At 37.4% G+C, this 20235-nt stretch overlaps 1 protein-coding gene across 5 annotated transcripts in view; it reads left to right on the top strand.

Moving 5' to 3' along the window:
• The window catches only part of LOC124382710 (LIM domain containing preferred translocation partner in lipoma), a 199930-nt gene that overhangs the window by 156256 nt on the left and 23439 nt on the right, over positions 1-20235 (top strand). For all 5 annotated transcript variants that reach the window (XM_046844903.1, XM_046844928.1, XM_046844912.1 and 2 more), the window contains one exon: positions 10561-10660. In XM_046844903.1, the coding sequence (XP_046700859.1) occupies positions 10561-10660 (100 nt within the window). The remainder of the gene's footprint in view (positions 1-10560; positions 10661-20235) is intronic.

The raw sequence follows: 20235 nt of genomic DNA on the forward strand, positions 1-20235 counted from the left end.
ATCCCATATAGCCTTTTAGTCCATCTTGATCTAACCCTTTTTGACCTGTATTCCAATGACAAAACGTAGACATTTTTTTATTTTTTAAACTCAAAACATTATTTTTGTATCAGCGTCAGCACTGATATTGTTCATATTGCTAATATTTGGAATTCAGACTCACTTACGTACATACATTTAAAATAGATTGAAGTGAGTAGGAGAGGCACTGTGCTCTTCATTCTTGACAGGGCAGAGATCTCGCTGCACACTGCTATGCTGAGCAGAACTGCTGACTACAGTGTTAGGCCACCTCTATTTATCCAAGTGGCTTGTGTGTAGCAGGCAGACGGAGGCTTGTGCCCCTATTAATAATAAAGCATTGACATTCTTCTTCTCCAGAGTTCGTCATCAGTGCAGTAAATTGCTGCAGACATCAATCTCTCTCTCTCTCTCTCTCTCTCTCTCTCTCTTTGTCTCCCCCTCCCTCCCTCCCTCCTCTCTCTCTCTCTCTCTCTCTCTCTCTCTCTCTCTCTCTCTCTCTCTCTTCCTCTGTCAGACACACACATGCTTGCCAAAGAGTAATGGAAGTTGTTAAAATATGTGGACACTTTTGTTTTGTTATTTAATATTTTTCCAGTACATGCATCAACTTCAGCTTTGCACACAATGTATTTTGACTTTGTACTTATAATATAAGGATTATTATACAATCTTAAACTGGGACTGCATCAAGGATCGGCTCTGAGCCCTTTCCTGTTTTTAGTGGTGATGGACAGGTTGACGGACTAGGTCAGACAGGAATCTCCATGGACTCTGATATTCCCGGATAATATTGTGATTTTTAGTGAAAGTAGGGAGCAGGTGGTAGTAGGGAGCACCTGGAGAGGTGGAGGTATGCGCTGGAGAGAAGGGTAAAGTCAGTAGGAGTAAGACAGAGTACATGTGTGTGAATGAGACGGCGGGGGGAAGTGGAGTGGTGAGGTTGCAGGGAGAAGAGGTGGAGAAGGTGGAGGAGTTCAGGTACCTGGGGTCGACAGTGAAAAGTAATGAAGAGTGTGTTGGGGAAGTGAAGAAAAGAGTGCAGGCAGGGTGGAGTGGGTGGAGAAGAGTGACAGGAGTAATTTGTAATAGAAGGGTATCTGCGAGAGTGAAAGGGAAAGTTTATAGGACTGTGGTGAGTCCTGCGATGTTGTATGGTTTAGAGACAGTGGCATTGAGTAAAAGACAGAAGGTGGAGCTGGAGGTAGCAGAGCTGAAGATGTTGAGATTTTAATTTGGAGTGATGACGATAGACAGGATTAGAAATTAGATTATTAGAGGGACAGCACATGTAGGCCATTTTGGGGACAAAGTGAGAGAGGCCCATTTGAGATGGTTTGAACATGTGCTGAGGGAGGGACATTGGGTACATGGGTCGAAGAATACTGATGATGGAGCAACTAGGAATGGGGAAAAGAGGAAGGCCAAGGTGGAGGTTTATGGACGTGGTGAGTGAATAGTATGTAGGATAGTATGAAACAGATTGTCCGCTGTGGCGGCCCCTAACGGTGTTGTAGAAACAACTCAGAGTCACAGGTTGATTAACTTTATACTTTCACAACAGGAGCCGCCGAAAGAAGAAGAAGAAGAAGATGAGCTTGAACAAAGGGAAAACAATTTTTTATATGAGTAATCTTGAAACAAATCATTCCCAGATAAGTGTGCTATGCAAGATTTCACAACACTCAGATTAATGATATGACAACAACTGGAGAAGAGTGCTATCACTTGAAAGAAGTTGTAAGATGAGCTTAAATCAATAGAAGCAACCGTTACACAGAAAACATTTTTTTTGTTACTACTAAAAAAAAAAAAAAACAATTATACACAAGCAATCTGACAAGCAAATAAACATATAATTTAAGAAATAATAAGGAGAATCACAAGAGGTTTCTGCTTGACCCTAAACATATAGCTAAACATTTCTGATTTCTGAAAAGAAAGAAGCATGGCCCAGCTAATATCCTGCCATGAATCCTATTTAAAATTTATGGAGGATTTTGAAATTGCAAGTCACACAAATTGCCAAGAGAAATTGGCCAAAATTACACTACAATGCTGCAAAAAGCTTGTCTTGCACTAATCAGCACTGATCAGTACTTTGTGATGTTATTAAATGAATCATGCCGTCAGGACACCAAGGAAATTGGTTCTTGCTAAAACTGTATTTTATGGTTAGAACTGACCACTCTCACTAATACCCAAATGAAGTGAATTGTGAATACTCTTTGGACAATATCCTATGAAGTATAGCTTCATAGCTTTCATAGCGGATAGTCAGTATCAACCTTACTGTTACTTCAGGCACTCAGTTTCAGAGAAAGTCATCTTCTTCTACCAAAATCCTCCATTGTGTGAAAATCCCTAATAGCTCCTATGATTATCTCTAGATCATATTTAATGAAATGATATTTATTAGATTCTCTATAGAGTTGCTGGTACTCAGTGGAGAAATCACTTATCCAGAATTCTGTCAGTCAGCATCTGCTGATTCCCTGTGGAAATCACTACTCGCCATATTCAGTAGAGTAAGAAAGCACTAGTGTTGTGGTATTCTGAAGCGGCCGTAAGACCACAAATCAATGCTCTTGGCCTTGTCATAAACTCCAAGGAAATTTGGCCAGTGAAGAGTTTAAATATTTTTTTTTCCGAGTCCATCTCTGTGTGTGGAGTTACACTATACTGCCAAAGGTTTGCGGATACCTGGTCATAATTATGGTATGTGCTTTTTGAGCATTGCATAACACATTTAGTCCTAGTATACACTTATAATTCCCTCCACTCTTCTGAGAAGATGTCCCACTAGATTTTAGGATGTGCTTGTGGAGATTTGTGCTCATTCAGACACAAGGGTGGTAGTAAAGGCAGGTACTGATGTAGGTGAGGTGAAGAGGCCTGGGGGGTGCAGTCAACATTCCAATTCGACTCAAAGGTGTTAAATAGGGCTGAGGTCAGAGCTCTATTGCAGGAGCTCTCTTCCACTCCAACCCATACAAAGCATATCTTTATCTAGTTTGTTTTGTGCAAGTTTAAGTGAAGGGAAAATGTCATGCTACTGTATCCAAAGATATCCCAAGTGTGTGTCTTCATCTTTGTGATAACAGTTTGGGAAAGAACCCCATATGGCTGGGGAAAGTCAGGTGTCTTTTGTCCAATACGTTTGACCATATAGTGTATACTGTATAATGTCTATAAAGTAAAAAAAAAAAATTGAATAAATAATTAGATCCCACCGGTACTTGCAGATATATTTGTACTTGTAAAGATATCAAATCTTGACATGTACTGTACTGCTTTCTGCTGCATTTCTTAAAAAAATTATCAAATTTATAACTAGCAAAAATGTATTTGTATTTATTAATTTTTTTTTACCTTATGCATTCTTTCTCACCACTTCCACTTTTTGTTTTTTATAAAGCAGTGATATTATCTAGCATTAGCTTGCTCGATAAATGGGCTACGCCTAACATGCTCTGTGTATGTGTTGTGTGTGTATTTTACAAAATCATAATTCATATCATAATCATAATAAAAAAAACAAAGTAGACTTCTCAGTTTTAGTTAATACAATCAAAATTTCACGTCAGGTTCGCAAACATCTTTGCATCTGGCATAGGCCATGACATGGACTTGGCTGTGTTTGTTGGTTTTTGATCTCTGTCTTGCTCCCATCATGCTGGGACTCTGTTGGCCATGGTTTTGGTTCTGATTTCTGAAGGTTTTCTTGACCCCACTGCTAAAAATCACTTATCAACTACTCAGTCAGTAGTTGCTGATGCTTAGTGGAGTCAGCACTAGTTGATACTTTATAGAGCCTAATTTGATTATACTCTATGAAGTGTGGAGTCAGTACACATACAATTGCATATTGCATACAAAGGCAAAACTATATACTAAAATGTATTCATTTGTTTAAAAAAAAAAAAGTTCATTTGCATTTGATGTTGCACTGTTAAGGCTGATTCTGTACGTCTCAGATTTTTGACCATAGTGTGCTAAAATGTAGGTATGCAAAACAGCACTCCCTGCTGGTAAAATCACACATTACACCTGGCATTCTCATCCCCTTCATCATTTCCTACTTGCCCCCAGATTAACACTTACCCTGCACAAGCTATTTCACGGCATGTGAATTTGGCGGAGAAAGTAATTCAGGTTGCTGGTGTTTGGACAGGAGATAACTGTCAACCGTCCGTTTGAAATGATCTGCCCGCAGCTGTTTGGATGCTGATGGAAAGGATTCACCACACCTCAGCTTTATGAAGCAAATGAAAGTGACGGACTGAGGAAGATGGTGGCCAAGGCATCATGTCTGAAGTAGGAACTACTGTACGGACATGATAAACATGCACCTATGAATTAAGAACGAGTAGTCCGGATTACTTTCCCAAATAGATTGCTTTCAAAGTGTATGCTCAGTGATCTTACATTTTTTTTAGACAGACAGTGACCAAACTCATTGAAGTTCCCTCAATGGACATCTCTCTTTCGATTTTTTTCTCTCCCTCCATTTTTCTTTCTCGCTCTCTCTCTCTCTCTCTCTCTCTCTCTCTCTCTCTCTCTCTCTCTCTCTTTCTTTCTTTCTTTCACTCCTTTGCTCTTTAGGCTTGTTCTAATCTGCTAGCAGGGAGATGTGTCAGTTTCCAAAACCTGACCTACTTTCATGAACACACATTCTTCTCACACACAAAGAAAACAGCAACACATTCTCATACTTTCCTGCACATGCGCATGGAGCTGAATCATTATTTCCTCCTTATTGAACATTTTCTCTTCATCAGTACGAATTTCTAATAACAGAAATTCCTTGATCTTGCTTCTTTAATTATTATCAGTGCCACATTTGCTGTTTCCTGCAGTTCTTTGCCTCTGCTGCATGTATCTTTAGACGTTGCTGTTGTGTTGTGTTGTGTTGTGTGGTTTTTGTTTTTTTGACTTTGCTGTTTTAATTAGAGCTGAAACAACATGACCCATTTTATTCTCAGGGAAGTGTACACTTTCTTCATGCGCTTTTTAAAAAGCGGCCTTGAGCTGCTTTTTTTTCCCATGCAGTTAACTTGTTGTTTCAACTCGCATTGTCCTACAATAAACCCAGCAGCTGTATTGTTGTTGTTGTGTTTGTGTGTTTACATTGTAGATCATGGACACTGTGCTTGAGTCTCTCACTTTCTTCTTTTAATTCAATTCTGAGAGGACTCCGTAACTTCAGGAATGTCACAGGTTTTAAAGAGGGGGGGCTGAAAACCACACTTGATGAATTATTCGCTTTTGAATCATTTTTTGAATTTTTCTCCTATTCTGGGCAACAAGCCACACATTTGTATTTTTTATATTAAGTTATTTTTGTGTGCTGTATATTTACATTACCATGTGCCTTTGTTTTGATCCTTGTCTCATTTTTGGTTTGTTACCTACCTTTATGCACATTTTTAACTCTTGTAAAAATAATGTGAAATATTGTGTAATATTGTGTCTTGTTATTTCACCTGTTTCACTTGTTTTAGAGTTTATGATTCTATATATGCCTTTGGTGACTCTTCCTACCAACACTCTGACCTGTGGATTGTACTGAGAATTATTGGATTTGTCCTTCACCCCAACCCCCCTCCACTCAAAACAACAAACACACAATATATATATATTTTGCACATTTGCATCCCATGCCATTCCATGTTTCACAGTTCAATTTCTTCTTTGTAAGAGTTCCGTAATCGCGTAGACATCAGGAGGTATAGGAAGTGGGGAGCTTTTTGGAGAAGTGTGTAAGAAAAGCTGAGCTATGAAACCTGTGGTTTTGTTGTGTGTAGAGAGATTGTGGGAAAGGAGGTCCTGAGAAATAAATCAGCCTCAAAATAAACCACATCAAATAGCAAACATTTAAGCATTTTATTCTGTTACATATACCTGGCCTATTTTCTCAATATTCATTCATAATTTCTCTCTCAAAAGCAAAGGAGCTTATGTTTCTCCTTGTCTCTGTCATCCTCTCACTTTCTGTCATTGTTTTGGTAACAGTGCACGACTCCCTTAAGCTCTTATATTCATTCATTTATCATGCTATAATAGTAACAGTAACAAATGTCTTTAATCCCATGTGGATGCACTCGAATGGCACGAAAGGGACGGGGGATCTTATTGCACCCTTTCCTGTTTCTATTATTACTATTTTAATTAGATGTAAGGCATTATTTTATTGCTGCCAGTGTGCCAGTGCTTTCTCCATCTCTTTCACGCCCCTCATCTTTTTCACTTTTCAACTTTTGCATGTCAGTAAATCTGGTGCTGTTTATGAGAGAACATTGCGCTAAAAAAGAAAATAAGTTACTGTCAAGATTGTGTTAATAAAATACCTGAAATATAAGCATTTCTAAATGCAATCCTGAGTGATTAATGATAAATTCTTGCCCAATTTAATTTCGTAATCTCAGTTTCTTCATTCTCAACTTTTACATTGTGGAACATGATAGAATTGATTAGTTATAGTCTTGATAGTTTTAGAATTGATAGCACAAGAAGCAAATTTCTATTTGTAGAAGTAGAGTCTGAAATAAGCATTGGGGAACAGAGAAGCAGAACCTCTGATTGAGAGACTAGGGTGTTATAAATTGCATTCTGGGGTGATCCTGATTACAAAGTCCCCGTGGTAGGTCAGGAGGTGAGAACTCATGAGCAGCACTTTATTTCACAGGGTCTGACAGAAAGCTGCTACAGAGCAAGAGTGGTGACTTTGGCAGGCTCTCTGTTCGAGCTCTGTGTCCAGTTTGATTTGTTAGGTTATACTGAATAAGGATACTGCACTACTACTCCGGTGCTCATATCTTTAACCAGTAATTGACTATTAGCCAATCAAACACAGATTACATGAACAATATCATAAGCTCTGTCAGTCAACTTGGCAGAGGATATGCCAAGCAATTCTTTTAGCTGGATATTTGATCATCTCTATAGTCAACAAACCCAACTACCAACATTCAGTCAACTTCTCAACCCCACTAGCCTTGTTGTAGGTGCCTAGATCAGATTTAAAACAATGATTCTTATTTACAAAGGCAAAGAACAGGGAAGTGGTGACTCAGTGGTTAAGATGTTGGTCTTCTGACCAGAAGGTCATGAGTTTAAATCCTAGTACCTCTAAGCTACCAATGCTATGCAAGGCCCTCACCTGCTAAGTTGTATAAATGAGATAATTGTTCTGTATCCCAAGTGGTTGAATGCACCTTGTGATATCTGAACAGCTGTCACTGACTCTTCTAATAAAGTCTAAAGTGTGTTTGTGTTACTAATGTGTTTCTAGCTGTATTACCTTCTAAACAGAGTTTTTAGATTGACAGTATGTTCATGACCTAGTGAACTAGAATTAGGATGAATTTATTGATAGACTTCAAAGCACTTAAGTTAAACTGGATAAGGGCATCTGCCATATGTCATAAATGTAAATAACCAACGAACCAATCATTCAGACAATCTGTTAACCAACCTATCAGGAAACCAGACAGCCAGTTGATCACTGACAACACATACAGGAAACAGTATGTGTGACTGCATCTCTGGAGACCCTTCCATCAAACTCCTCAATTTTGTTGATGACATGTTAGATATGAGATGATCGATCCCGTATCTAACACAGTGAATCCACATAGTGACAGCTTGTGGAGCACCTGACAAACTGTCATTTCAATTTCTAGGCACTGGCATGGGTCTTGAAATAGGAGGGCAATTGACTGTTTCAGCTGCGAAGAAAACTTATTTTAACATAAGCAATATGGAGGCAGTTATACACAGATATTCATCTGTTTGCAGTTTACTCTGGGTGGGATTGCATTTCCTGAGCTGCTCTGATGCAAACGTCTTTACATGTATGTTTATGATCAGGCCTGCCTTCTAACAAAACATCAGAATTGTCTAAAGATTCTGCTGGGACATTTGGCATGACAGATTGTTGTGTCATTGTCAAAGCTTTAGCAGTTTAGGTTCACAAGCTACATCAGTAATTATGTAAGTTTCTCACATTCTGAGTTGGACTATTTGGGTACTAAAGTAGATAAAGCATGCAGTCAGTAGTGCAGACATTTGGGTTTGATGGATATTTCTGAAACAGAAGTAACAGAGAGAGTGTTTTTCAGCACCATCTGGACTACTACCTTTAAACACAAGCAAATGCCTTCATGCCAGAAAATACTGGCAGTATAGTGCTACATGGATAGTTCTATTGGTAATTATCATAGTAATCGCTGAACTTTAGTTTAACACCATGATTTCCTTCCTTGTTATAAAATAGAACTTGATCTGATTATGTTTTGCAGTTAATTGTATGCACAGCTTGAAGATGCCAAGAAATCAAACTAATAAAATTGTAATATAGGTACAGAATGTAGGTTATTTTGAGTTACTAAAATAATCTAGTTCATTTAATGTGCTGTCCTATGAAGAATGCTTGATGACAGCTGAATGGATAAGCTGAACAAGCAGACACCTGGTTACAGATGATTTATTTGCTAAATTTATATATAAATGTCATCAAGATCAATGTACACCGATGTATTTTTTTTTTTAGGGCTGTCAAAATTAACATGTAAATAAAGAATTAATGCAAATAAATTTTAACGGCACCGATTTTATTCACGCACGATTAATGCAGCACCCATTTCTGTGTGACCATTTTTATAAAAAAATATAAATAAATAAATATAAAAGGAAAATTAAAACCTTCAACGCAACACACGTTTATTTACAGCATCCTTTCTTTGCTCAGATATAAAACCTTTAACTCCACTGAAAAATAATTTTTACTCACTAAACATTTGTTTTACCGACGCACCAAGTCTGAAATCAAGCACCAAAATCCATCATGGTGCACACATCCTGCAAAAATAAACGTCCGTGTGAAAAACATCGCAAAAGTTCCCAGTTGGTGTCCTGATGATTTACGTGATTTAAAACAACATAATTACTATAAAACATTTAAAGGATATTAACTATGCTGAGTATGTTTTCACTAATAATAAACATACATACTTTTGCATAAAGCATCTGTATTTGTCTATGCCCATGCTGATTACAAGTTTAAGGTACATTTAAAACAGATAAATATAATCATGTGTTAACTCGTGGCAATCGTGCGATTTATCATGATTAAATATTTGAATCAATTGACAGCCCCAGTATTTTCTCTCTGATTAATTGAACAATAGTTTCTAGAATCACTTTCATTTCCACATTACTGTATATACTGCATATCCTTAACTGTTACTGAGCACAATATCCCACAAGAAAAACTGGAAAGATCTAAATCACATGTAGGTAATATGCCCATTTATCTCTGAACTCCACTCCACCTGCAAAACTCTCACTCACCAAACTTCCTAATTGGTATAAAGATATTTCTTAGGTCAACTGTAAATGCAGCTTTTTGTGCAGAACCTTGTCGCTTAACTTTAAAAAGTGCAAAAATCTGTTGTGACCCATAAACAATTATCATTAGAAAAGAGAATTTGGCATTTATTATTTTTAATGTTTTTTGCAAATAATAAATGGGGGACTACGTCAAGCTGAGTCATGCTGTACCTTTTGAAAAACGCACAGGGTGTTGTTTCTGAATGTGATTGTCTATATAACACTATAATTAGAACATTCCAAACAGGAAGTGTAGTGTGGTGTCATGATGTGGTCTGAAGATATTTTACCTTCAATTTGAACACCATATTTAAATGGAGATGGTCTGATTGGGGTTTAGCTACAGTATAAAGTGAAACAGCTGAATATTAGGGACCTGGTACTTGTAAATTGCGTGCAACTGGTAAAAGGAATGTGTCCAATTCACGAGAAGAGGAGAGCTTCTAAATCAGGAAATAGACAGATCTTATTGCAGCGCTCCCTGGGTTCAAGTGAACGAGAGGAAAAAGCAGAGAGAAAGTATGAAAGGAGATTCATGTGTTTACCAAAAGGCGCATTCCAGCTTCTGTTCCAGGGTGATGTTGTTCCATGTGTTATTTTTGTATGCTGTAAACAGTCCACAACCTCATTCAGCTTCACGGAACGGTGGATTTCAGGGAAAATAAATGATTACTTTTAATTCTGTACAGCTTATTTGTGTATTTTTTGGTTTGTTTGGAAAGTAGATGGTACATAAAAATGTATTTAGCTTACATCAACGTTTTCCTCCCATTCTGTAAGCACCAGCGCTATGAGATCATTCAGCAGAATCCTGTTCTTCAGCTGATCATGTCTGCACCATGACTAATATGCTTAACTACAAACCCACAAAAAGAGCACCAAGAAACAAATTCACCATCAGGGATGACAGTCAGACAACTGCATATAATGTCCATACGATTACAAATGCTTACAAAAGCAATAAATGAAATAATGGCAAAGTTTGAAGATTTGATGATTAGAAAGCTTATAGAGTAAAAGTGCTGAAAAAATAATGTAGTGATGAAGTGATAAAAAAAATGTAGCGTTTTTTTATTATTAGACCATATGCGTATGTATGTATATGTCCTCTGGTTATATGTATAACATATGTCCTCTGTGTTTTAGGCTCCAGGTCTGTCCACTGCTCACCCTGAAGAAGAGCTGGACAGACTGACCAAGAAGATGCTCTTTGATATGAACCACCCACCATCAGAGGAATACTTCGGTCAGTGAACCATACACTTCACACTTCCTTTATCATTTTCATCGCGCTTGCATTATGAAAATTAGGACTTGGACTATAGATAGCTTTACGGACATCCTTAAAATAACGCATGGGTGCGTGTATTATTGTGAAACCTGGTTTTTCAGGCTTCCGCTTATACGTATAGCAATCCACTGCACTATATGTCCTTACATAAGGCACAAATCTGCTGACATTTCATTTATGGTTCATGTCATTTATTTGAACATTATCTTGGAGTAGAAAACACCTTTCTTTTGCTTTCTTCCTCTTCCTTGTGTGCATGAGTAAGTGTGTGGATGAGGGAGCATTATTAAATTATTGTTAGGTATCTGAAATAAGGATGTGGCTTGCCTTAGACTAAAGCCAGGCTTATTTGCATGGAGAGATGGGAAGAGGCTTCTTCTTTTCCATTTGAGAAACAGGTGCATTTGTCACTTTGCAGAAGTGAACTTAACCCTGACAAATGCGGTGAAGTGCATGTGTCGGCGTTATCACTTTTGCTCACTTTGCAATTTGAGCTTCCATTATAGTGTTTTCCATTAAATGACTAAAGAGAGGCACGTTGTTTTTTTCTTCTTCTTTAAACGATCAGCGGGATTTTGCACTCAGCAGATAGGGACCATTTAGTATAATCTGTTGGCATTATTGTTGATAATGCTGCTGGTCTTTAAGTGCATATATGATACCTTCTTGGTTTTTTAACCCTCGTTTTAGACCCCAGATTTTCTTATCTGGGATGATAAACAGTATAAGTATTCATAATTGTTTAGCTTTTTATGTATGTGTGTATAATATATATATATATATTATTATTATTATTATATTATTATTATATATATATATATATATATATATATATATATATATATATATATATATATATATATATATATATATATGTGTATATATATATATACAGTAACATGTGATGATCAGCAACATTTAAAGTAGTATGTTTTAGTCTCATCTCCTTTCATAAACAATTTTGGATTTTTTTGCATTAGCCACAGTGTCACCTGACTACCTGTTGATAGTGACATCACTGGAATTTAGCTCTTACTTTATGCTGTGGTGATGAAAAAATGTTGTGAAAAAGACACTTGTACTTAAAAATGTTTCTTTCCCTAAAAACTTTGTTACATCATCTATATGATGGTTTGAGTTAATAATGTACAATATATAACCGAAGTGCATTCACAGCATAGAAGGACTGAGAGAGAGAGAGAGAGAGAGAGAGAGAGAGTGAGAAGGCTGCTGGGACCTTTTTTCACTGTGACATATCAGTACTGTTTGCCCCATGGTGAGTGTGTTTAGCAACAGTGAACCAGCCATGACCACACACACATTGTCAGTGTTTGTAAAAGTACACTGTTTTGGCTAGAGGGTGGAAAAAAGCCTTCTAAGCACACTGTAAATGGGCCAGAGCCAGGTCACAGAGAAAAGCAAGGCCTTAAACGAATGAGTGAGCATGAGTTTTCTGGCACGGACACAAAAAATAAAGAAGAGAGGAAACACATCAATGGGATTGTAGCTGAAAAGATAAAAGAAAGAAAAGGTTTAAGACATGACTGCTTTAGGCGAACGGTAAACCCAGGCAAGAGCTCTGGGCCATGAAGGAGCTCTTAATCCACTGGCTTTTAACCGAATGCTCTTTTGCTCCTTCTTTCTTGCTCCTTATTAAATATTTTATTTATTTTTATCGATGAAGATTTCTTTAACCAGTGGGAAAAAAGACACGGACGAGACTGATAATGATACAGTGCCACATTTAGTAGTAAGTCAGGGCAAGGGAATGTGAATGAATATCTCAGACACGATTTAATTGTTGCCTTTGTTCATTCCTGAAGACTTTTAAAGAATTGATTAAATTTCTTGGGTTGATTTTTTTTTTTAAACATTCTCAAGATGAAACCACAAGTTCAGGTGCTTGGAATGACTTTCGAGTCTATTTCAATGAGTTGAATGACTAAATCAGTGCTCTGAGCCCGTAAGTAACAGCCACTTATGTCTACTCGTATTACCGCCCCTGTGCTTGAGGATAGAGTGATTTTCTAATATATACATTTCAGAAGGTAAAAGTAGTGAATGTGTGGACCAAGCCTTAGCCAAGCCTAAACTCTAGGAAATCATATAAGCTTCTTAGATCTCTCAGGGACACAATTTCTAATATCTCAGAACAATATAATCTCGTCCTATCAACTTTGTCCTGATTTTAAAAATAATAATAATTATAATACTAAAACACATTTTGTTTCAGAGCTGCAATAACTAATTTACAAAATCTGTACCATTCTATATTAAAAAACACAGTTCAACAAGTTTAATAAGCAATTAAATCCACAGGCTAACTTTTATGCTGTTATATGGTAAATTCTATTTTTTATCTTTTAAAAAATGTTATATAATTCATTATTATTTTATTTATCTGTGTATGGTTTTTTATGTAAAAAATAAAATGTGCTTTTCAGTTTTGAATTTATTATACAGAGGTGAAAATGTACACACTTCTTTTCTATCTTTTTAAACTGTTGATTTTGCTGTGTTACATAGTGGCATGGCACAATCAGAGGAAAGAGATATCAACCCTCTACCACACACGATTGACTACATTTACATTTATTGCATTTGTCAGACACCCTTATCCAGAGCGACTTACAATTGTGCAGTTGAGGGTTAAGGGCTTTGTTTAAGGGCCCAGCAGTAGCAGATTGGTGGTGCTAGGATTTAAACTCATGATCTTCCAATCCAAAGTCCAATGCCTTAACCATAGAGCTACCATCTCCCTAAGGCTAGTGTTGCTGTGACTAACTGTCTCTTTTTTTTATTTTTTTTTTATAAAAATGTATATTTTAAAAGCATGTTGCAGGTTATGTCATTAAGTTGTCATCCTGAGAGTTGGTCCTGAATGAATTTACAAATTCCATTCAATGAAATATAAGAGCCAGCTACAAAGCTTTAAATAAACCAAATTAAACAGATTCGTGAGGTAAAATTTTAATGAGAGAGGATACTGGCCTTCATATTTTTCATATTTGACTGGAATTTGAACCAATTATGGCTTAAAGAGCAGGTCTCTCCTAGTGGTCATTAGTCGCATTGAAATCAAGTTATATAATAATGTACTCCTCCCTCATCTCCTGCTACATCCCACAGCAGTGGCAAAGATCTCTCATTCCTGAACAAAGAAAACTCCAGAGAATCAGTGAACATATTCGAAGTTTTTTTTAAGGGCATGTCGATGGAAGGGGGGGGATGAGAGTTGAAAGGTATCCTCAAGGCTAATAATTAAGCAGATGAATCAGAGCTGAGCCTAGGCGCTTATTCAAATGGATTCGGTCCTTGTCCTACTCTAACCAACTTTTATTGGTGGTGTTAGTGGCTTTGATGAGGTTTTGTTGAAATGAGGGGAAAAAACTGTACTGGCTTCTACCATTTGAATTGGGACTTCAAGATCTCCTGAGGCAGGAATGGTTCAGTTTAGAACTGTGATTGTGATGGCGGTGGTGGTGTTGGGGGTTGGGGGCGGGGGTTGCTTATGAATATTTTGGAAGGATAAGGCTGTTAGAACAAATGAGAACAAATTAGAAATATGCATAGTTTGTACATTGATTATGGATCAAATGCAAAAAGTTGCAGTCAGCCGCTGTGACAGTTAAGAAATTTGAGCCGGGACTTGAAAAAGTTCAGCTGAGGGCATGCGAGAGCAGTCACAGTGTTTCTCAAAGAGCTTAAGCAGGACAAAGATATGAATATTGCACTCCTTCAGGTGCACTGTAGCATTCATAAATAAATGACCGAACACCATTAAAACCTTCTACAGTTTCTGGCTAATTAATATTTCCAGCTTGATATATTATTTTGTAATAACTCTTGATTCATTACATCTCTGCTTGATTTCAAGATGTTTTTACAAGATCAAGCGCCAAGAGTTTTACTCTGCTATTCTCTATGTGAGCTACATTTTCTCAGAATCTTGAGTATTTTTTTATGACTTAAAAGATGTCACAGGACGTTTTCTGACAGGCCCTAAAAGATGCACAATCGTTGGACAAGTGTCCCTTTTTGGGACTTCTGGAGACAGACTGTGCTTTTGTCTGTGAGCACTTAAAGCAGGAATTTCCACCTTCTTCCCTGCCTAATGTTAGTTAAAAGTGCTCTCATAATTTATAAGACACTTTATCATAAAATGTTGATGAAGAATGTTGAAAGCGGTTTCAGTTCAGCATAGATGGCATAGACCCTGAGCATTCGGCCAAATTGTTAAAATGGTTCCGTAGAGGTTTAGCCCAGTGGTCTGTGTGTCCCTAAACACATGTGCGCTTCTCTAAAGGAAATCTGAGCTGTGTTCATGTATTACCGTATTTTTCGGACTATAAGCCGCTACTTTTTTCCCACGTTTTGAACCCCGCGGCTTAAACAACGAAGCGGCTAATTTATGAATTTTTTCTGGGTTTTTCACGGTTTCACAAACTTCAAGCCAAAAAACTGAACCCCATAACATTAGACCAATAAAATGTCCGAACGGAAACAAAAAAACGCACCTCACCTGTGTTCTGAGCTGCACGGCATCGGTAGAAAAAACTTCCATCGGGTGATTTTTAAACGCACGACGATGCCAAAAGATAAACTCCCGAGAGTAATAGTTGTGAAAGGAAGGAGGAAGACAGTAAACAATGACTTTCTTGGTCGGCTACTGTTTAGATACAAGCCGTTGTAACGCGTTGAGTCTGGGTGAAGGGATAGCTCGCTAACTCCAGTTGCAACAGACATCATATAAGCACAGACAGGTTTCCAAAACTCGTGCTTTTTTATTTTTCTTAGCAACAGCGTTACGGGTTAGTCAAAGAAACTTAGAAATCAGCACCAGGAAATAATAAGGACATAATCCTCAGTCTTACACACATGCAGTAATACCAGAGGAATGCAGTGCCAGGCTATTCCCAAAATACCGCTATGCTCTTAAAGGAAGCGCAACATATTTCACCCGTTACACCGTGTCTTCTCGTAACGTGTCTTTCATTAAAGCCTGTGTAAAGTACATTAGTGTAGACACAATGCAAAGGCTTATAGACAGGTGCGGCTTATTTATGTTAAAAAATTTTATATTTGTTAAATTCAGTGGGTGCGGCTTATATATGGGTGCTCTTTATAGTCCGGAAATTACGGTAATCAAGATTACTATGGCAAAGATTTGAGCATTGATGGTGTTTTGATTTTTTTTTTTCCTTCCGTATTTTTCTTTACATGTTAAAGCTCATCTTGCTTTATGGCTCAACCAATTCTTCCTGAGCTTGGATATTTCTACACTTGTAATTCTCCTTCTGTTGTTGTAGATGGTCTCGTAATAGATGCCAAAACTTCTCAAAAGATTATAAGCCTAAACTTGCTTCAGGGAACAATCTGGGAACTTGTACTTAGGAAGGGCTTCTGTAATCATGAAAACTTGAAATCATCCCAGGACTATCATTCACAATACAGTATGTTCATTCTGAACATTAACTGTCATTAATAAAATAGTGGAAGTGTAAAGATTTATAGAAATCATTCATCCCAGTACATCCCAGTGGATAGGATCTCTTTTGAATCTGGTATTCTGGTAAGGATTCTTTGTCACATCATTTCTGGGAGTTTGTGTATTCTTTATGGAACTGAGTCAGGGTAAAGGGGCTTTTCAAATTGATTTTAAATTTTTCTTATTTATTTAAGGTTTCTTTCAGCTCCTAACATATTGTGCACTCTGCTTCACTTCCGTGGCCTAGACAACTTAAATAAATGATCACTGCGAGCCCTGAAATCTGTTAGCTAACTTTAACCCCCATATTTTAACATTTTATTCTAGTTTAATGTTGTAAACGGTTACCTAGAATGTGTAATACCAGTTATTTCTAGCTGTTTAGCATTACCTGTGATGCTCAGGATTGATCTTGATCAATAGTCACCTCTAATTGCCATGTATGGACATAAAGAAAAGTCATGTTCCTTCTAATACAGTCTTCTTATTACCAGTGTGTGTTCAGTTTTTTTTTTTGCAGCAGTTTCTATATGTATGGTATGACCTGTGTATACTCGCCCTACTCCATCTTCTCTTTATTAAGCTGCATAGGTGATGAACAGTAAGTGGTTAAAATGAGTTAGTATCGAGAATTCTAAAGGCTCCTGCCCTTAAAACCAATTTTTGTCTAAATATACAGCGCATCATGCTAGTACTCTGGGTATAAGATCAATCCAAGACGGTGGTTAAATGTGATTTTTTAATAAAGAATCCTCCTGGACATTGTAATTTGGTCCAGGACTGAGGTCTGCGAGTCTCGTCTTAGAGCTGCAAACATGATTTATTGTTGCTGCACTGGTGTTGTTTTGGGTTCCCATTGGACACCTTTGTTTAGTCGACACTACAAACTGTTGCCGAGAGAATTATTACTCTGAAGCTGTGTGTCACGAGGCGAGAGCTGACTGATTTATCTGCCAAGCTTTCTGAGTTTAGCTTTCTGTCAGTTCTTAAAAAAGAAAGAAAGAAAATCAGAAAAATGTGCTTGTTTTGATAATTCGGCTTGCGTTTGGAAATTTGAGCACTACTGTTAAGTTAATTGTCAAGTTTACAAAATAGGCAGCTTCTTATTTATGAATATTACTTATACATAGTACCCCCCTCTACACACACACATACACACACTTGCATATTTCTAATCCTTCATTAATATTAGGAACACCCAAATACTACAAATATAAAACATCCTTCTTTTTAAGATTTGTTGCTATAAAAAGTCAAACTCACAACCTCCTGACTGCACTACTCTATTCCATGTTGACCTGAACATGATTTCACAGTGGGATTGTGGGTAAAGGGGATTGAAAGGTTCAAGTGTATTAATCACTTTTACAGTAATCTCATTTGCTCCATCTCCTGCTGTAGGTGACCTTGACCTACTACCGAAAAAACATATGGAGCCACAAAGGCAATTAATGAAGGAATCAGAGAAATAAGGAAACCGTAAATGGATGTCATGTCTGTCCTCTGTACTCCTGAAGCACTGAGAGTGTGTGTCTATTAGCAAACACACAGTGATCCAGAATATTCATGTTTTGGCCATTCAAGATGAATTTGTTTTCTTATTTCTTCGGTTCACAGTCTGTGTGTGTGTGTGTGTGTGTGTGTGTGTGTGTGTGTGTGTGTGTGTGTGTGTGTGTGTGTATGCGTGCGTGCGTGCGTGTATACAGGCATCATAAGGAAGAATTGCTCTGTAATAAATTCAGCAGTAAATACTCAGCAGCGGAGTTTGCCATGGTGACAGATGTTTTTGAAACGTCTCTCTTTTTTGCTGGTTGTGGTCTCAAGTTTTTTTATCACTCTTGTTACTAAAAACCAACATGAGCAGCATCTGTGAGATGCAGCCTGCTCTCTCGCCTTAGTGTCACTATTTTGGTAACGCGCCATTGTTTACGCCGCAAAACATTCCTTGCTGAAAGAGCAAGCTGCTTACACGCCAAGAATACGCTCCATGCTCTGTGTACTGGTGTATTTGTTTACACGTGTACGCTCATCTAAAGGCTTTGTTTTCAAATACAGCGAGGCTGAACAGACTGGGTTTTTCATTAAGAAGTGCGTGAGCAAAAGTTTTGGACCCCCCGCCTGCCCAAACGGAAGTTGCTTGTCTTTACACGTGTGATGCTTGAGTTCTGGAGTCGTACGATTAATGGAAAAAACAAAATGCATCTCTCAGCATGAGTTCATGTATATGAATTTGTGTCTGGCTTTTAAGTGCTGTGTGTTTCACAGTGTGAGAAAGTAAAGAGCAGAGCAGTGCAGTGGAGGAGTGTGAGGAATGTGATACTTTTTGCCACTCAAAGCATTCACTGTGCCAATCAGAAGTGTGGTTCTGCCAGTGCGAACACATTACAAATCAATTATTTATGGAACGGAGTCAAGAACGCTTTAATCTTCCTCTTTTATCCAATTAGACTGCCTAAGCACAATAACGCTCCTCCGGCTCACATGCGACACGCACCGCCTCTTTCGTCTTTCCTCTCGTTCTTTCCTCTTTATTCATTCTTTCTGTCTTGATAGCGAGAGAGAGAGAGAGAGAGAGAGAGAGAGAGAGAGGAGAGAGAGGAAAAAGAGTGTACAGGCTTCTAAGGGATAGAAAAAGGAAAGTCTGTGTAAAGTGTAAATGAACGTCTCTTCTCCCACTCGTTCTTTTTATAAAAGAGCTGTTTGAAGATTTAATATGAATTGCTCTGTTTTTTTTTTTTTAATTATTATTTATTTTTTTATTTTTTGAACAGTGGGTAGGGGTTGGAGGGGTTAAAGCAGTCAGGAGGTGCAGGAGGTCGTCTTATCCACCCTAAGTAGTCAATTTAGTGCAGTTTGATTCGATCAGATCACAACTAGTTATAACAATTGGTACAGTATTGTATAAAAAAAGACTTGTGACATTGTGCATAGTAATCATGCATTAGACACAGGTTTCCACACCCCAAGAGAATCTTTGTACAAATTTTGCAGCTCAGATTAAGTCAAATGTGCCAGATTCATTATTATGACCATTTTTGGAGACAGCTGGAGACGTGTACTCATAATCCTCTTCTGAGATTGAGTAACAGAGAAATGTCACTCATAGCCCTGGGGCACAGACCTGCTAAATAACACACACACTCATGCACACACACACACACACACACTCGCACATTGATGCGTGCTCACAGGGAACTGCTGAGTAACCTATGACTAGTACATTTCCCAGGCCAAGGTTTTGCCTGCAGCTTCCCTCATTTTAAGTCTTACATTTTCACAGCCATGTCCCACAGCTCACATTTATAAACACTCTGGAGATTCTTTTTTTTTTAGACTTTTCTTTACGTGTCTGTCTTGATGATTGTGGTGTGTCAATAGTTATATATATCATAATATTCTTTTTGGCATTTCTTTTAGGAATAGCACTACGTAAAGGAAACCGCCCACACACACATACTTGCACACTCATTCACTCCTATACTCCTACTAATACTACAAGGAAAAATCACTTAAATAAAACTTACCCATAAAAGAAAACTGAATTTTACAGTTATAATGGGATTTTATTGTTAATAGTTTATTTCAACTTAGAGAAGGAAATTTGGTGTAGAAAAATATACATTTTATTATTTTTTAATGTATATTTAGTCTTTTGCTCAGTACTTTATAACAACTGCAAAGTTATTTAAGAAAATATATACAAAATGATAATAATGCCAAAAAAAGAGAATAAACAGAAAGGGTCATTTTAAAAGAGCTTTTGACCTCACCCTCAGTGTTTAGATCTAATCTGATGGAAGATACATGAAGGGAATGTTATTTCTATACCATATATGTTCTGTATATTTTTCATTTTGACAGTATAATAAACTGATAAATGAACAAAATTCACCCTGGAGGCTATATATATATATATATATATATATATATATATATATATATATATATATATATATATATATATATATAATATGTTACACTAAACAGTAGCGGAGATGAAAGTGATGATGCTCTTCTTGCTCCCGTTTATGTCTCTCAGTCT

This window comes from Silurus meridionalis, chromosome 1 (assembly GCF_014805685.1).
Source record: "Silurus meridionalis isolate SWU-2019-XX chromosome 1, ASM1480568v1, whole genome shotgun sequence".
Lineage (NCBI taxonomy): Eukaryota > Metazoa > Chordata > Actinopteri > Siluriformes > Siluridae > Silurus > Silurus meridionalis.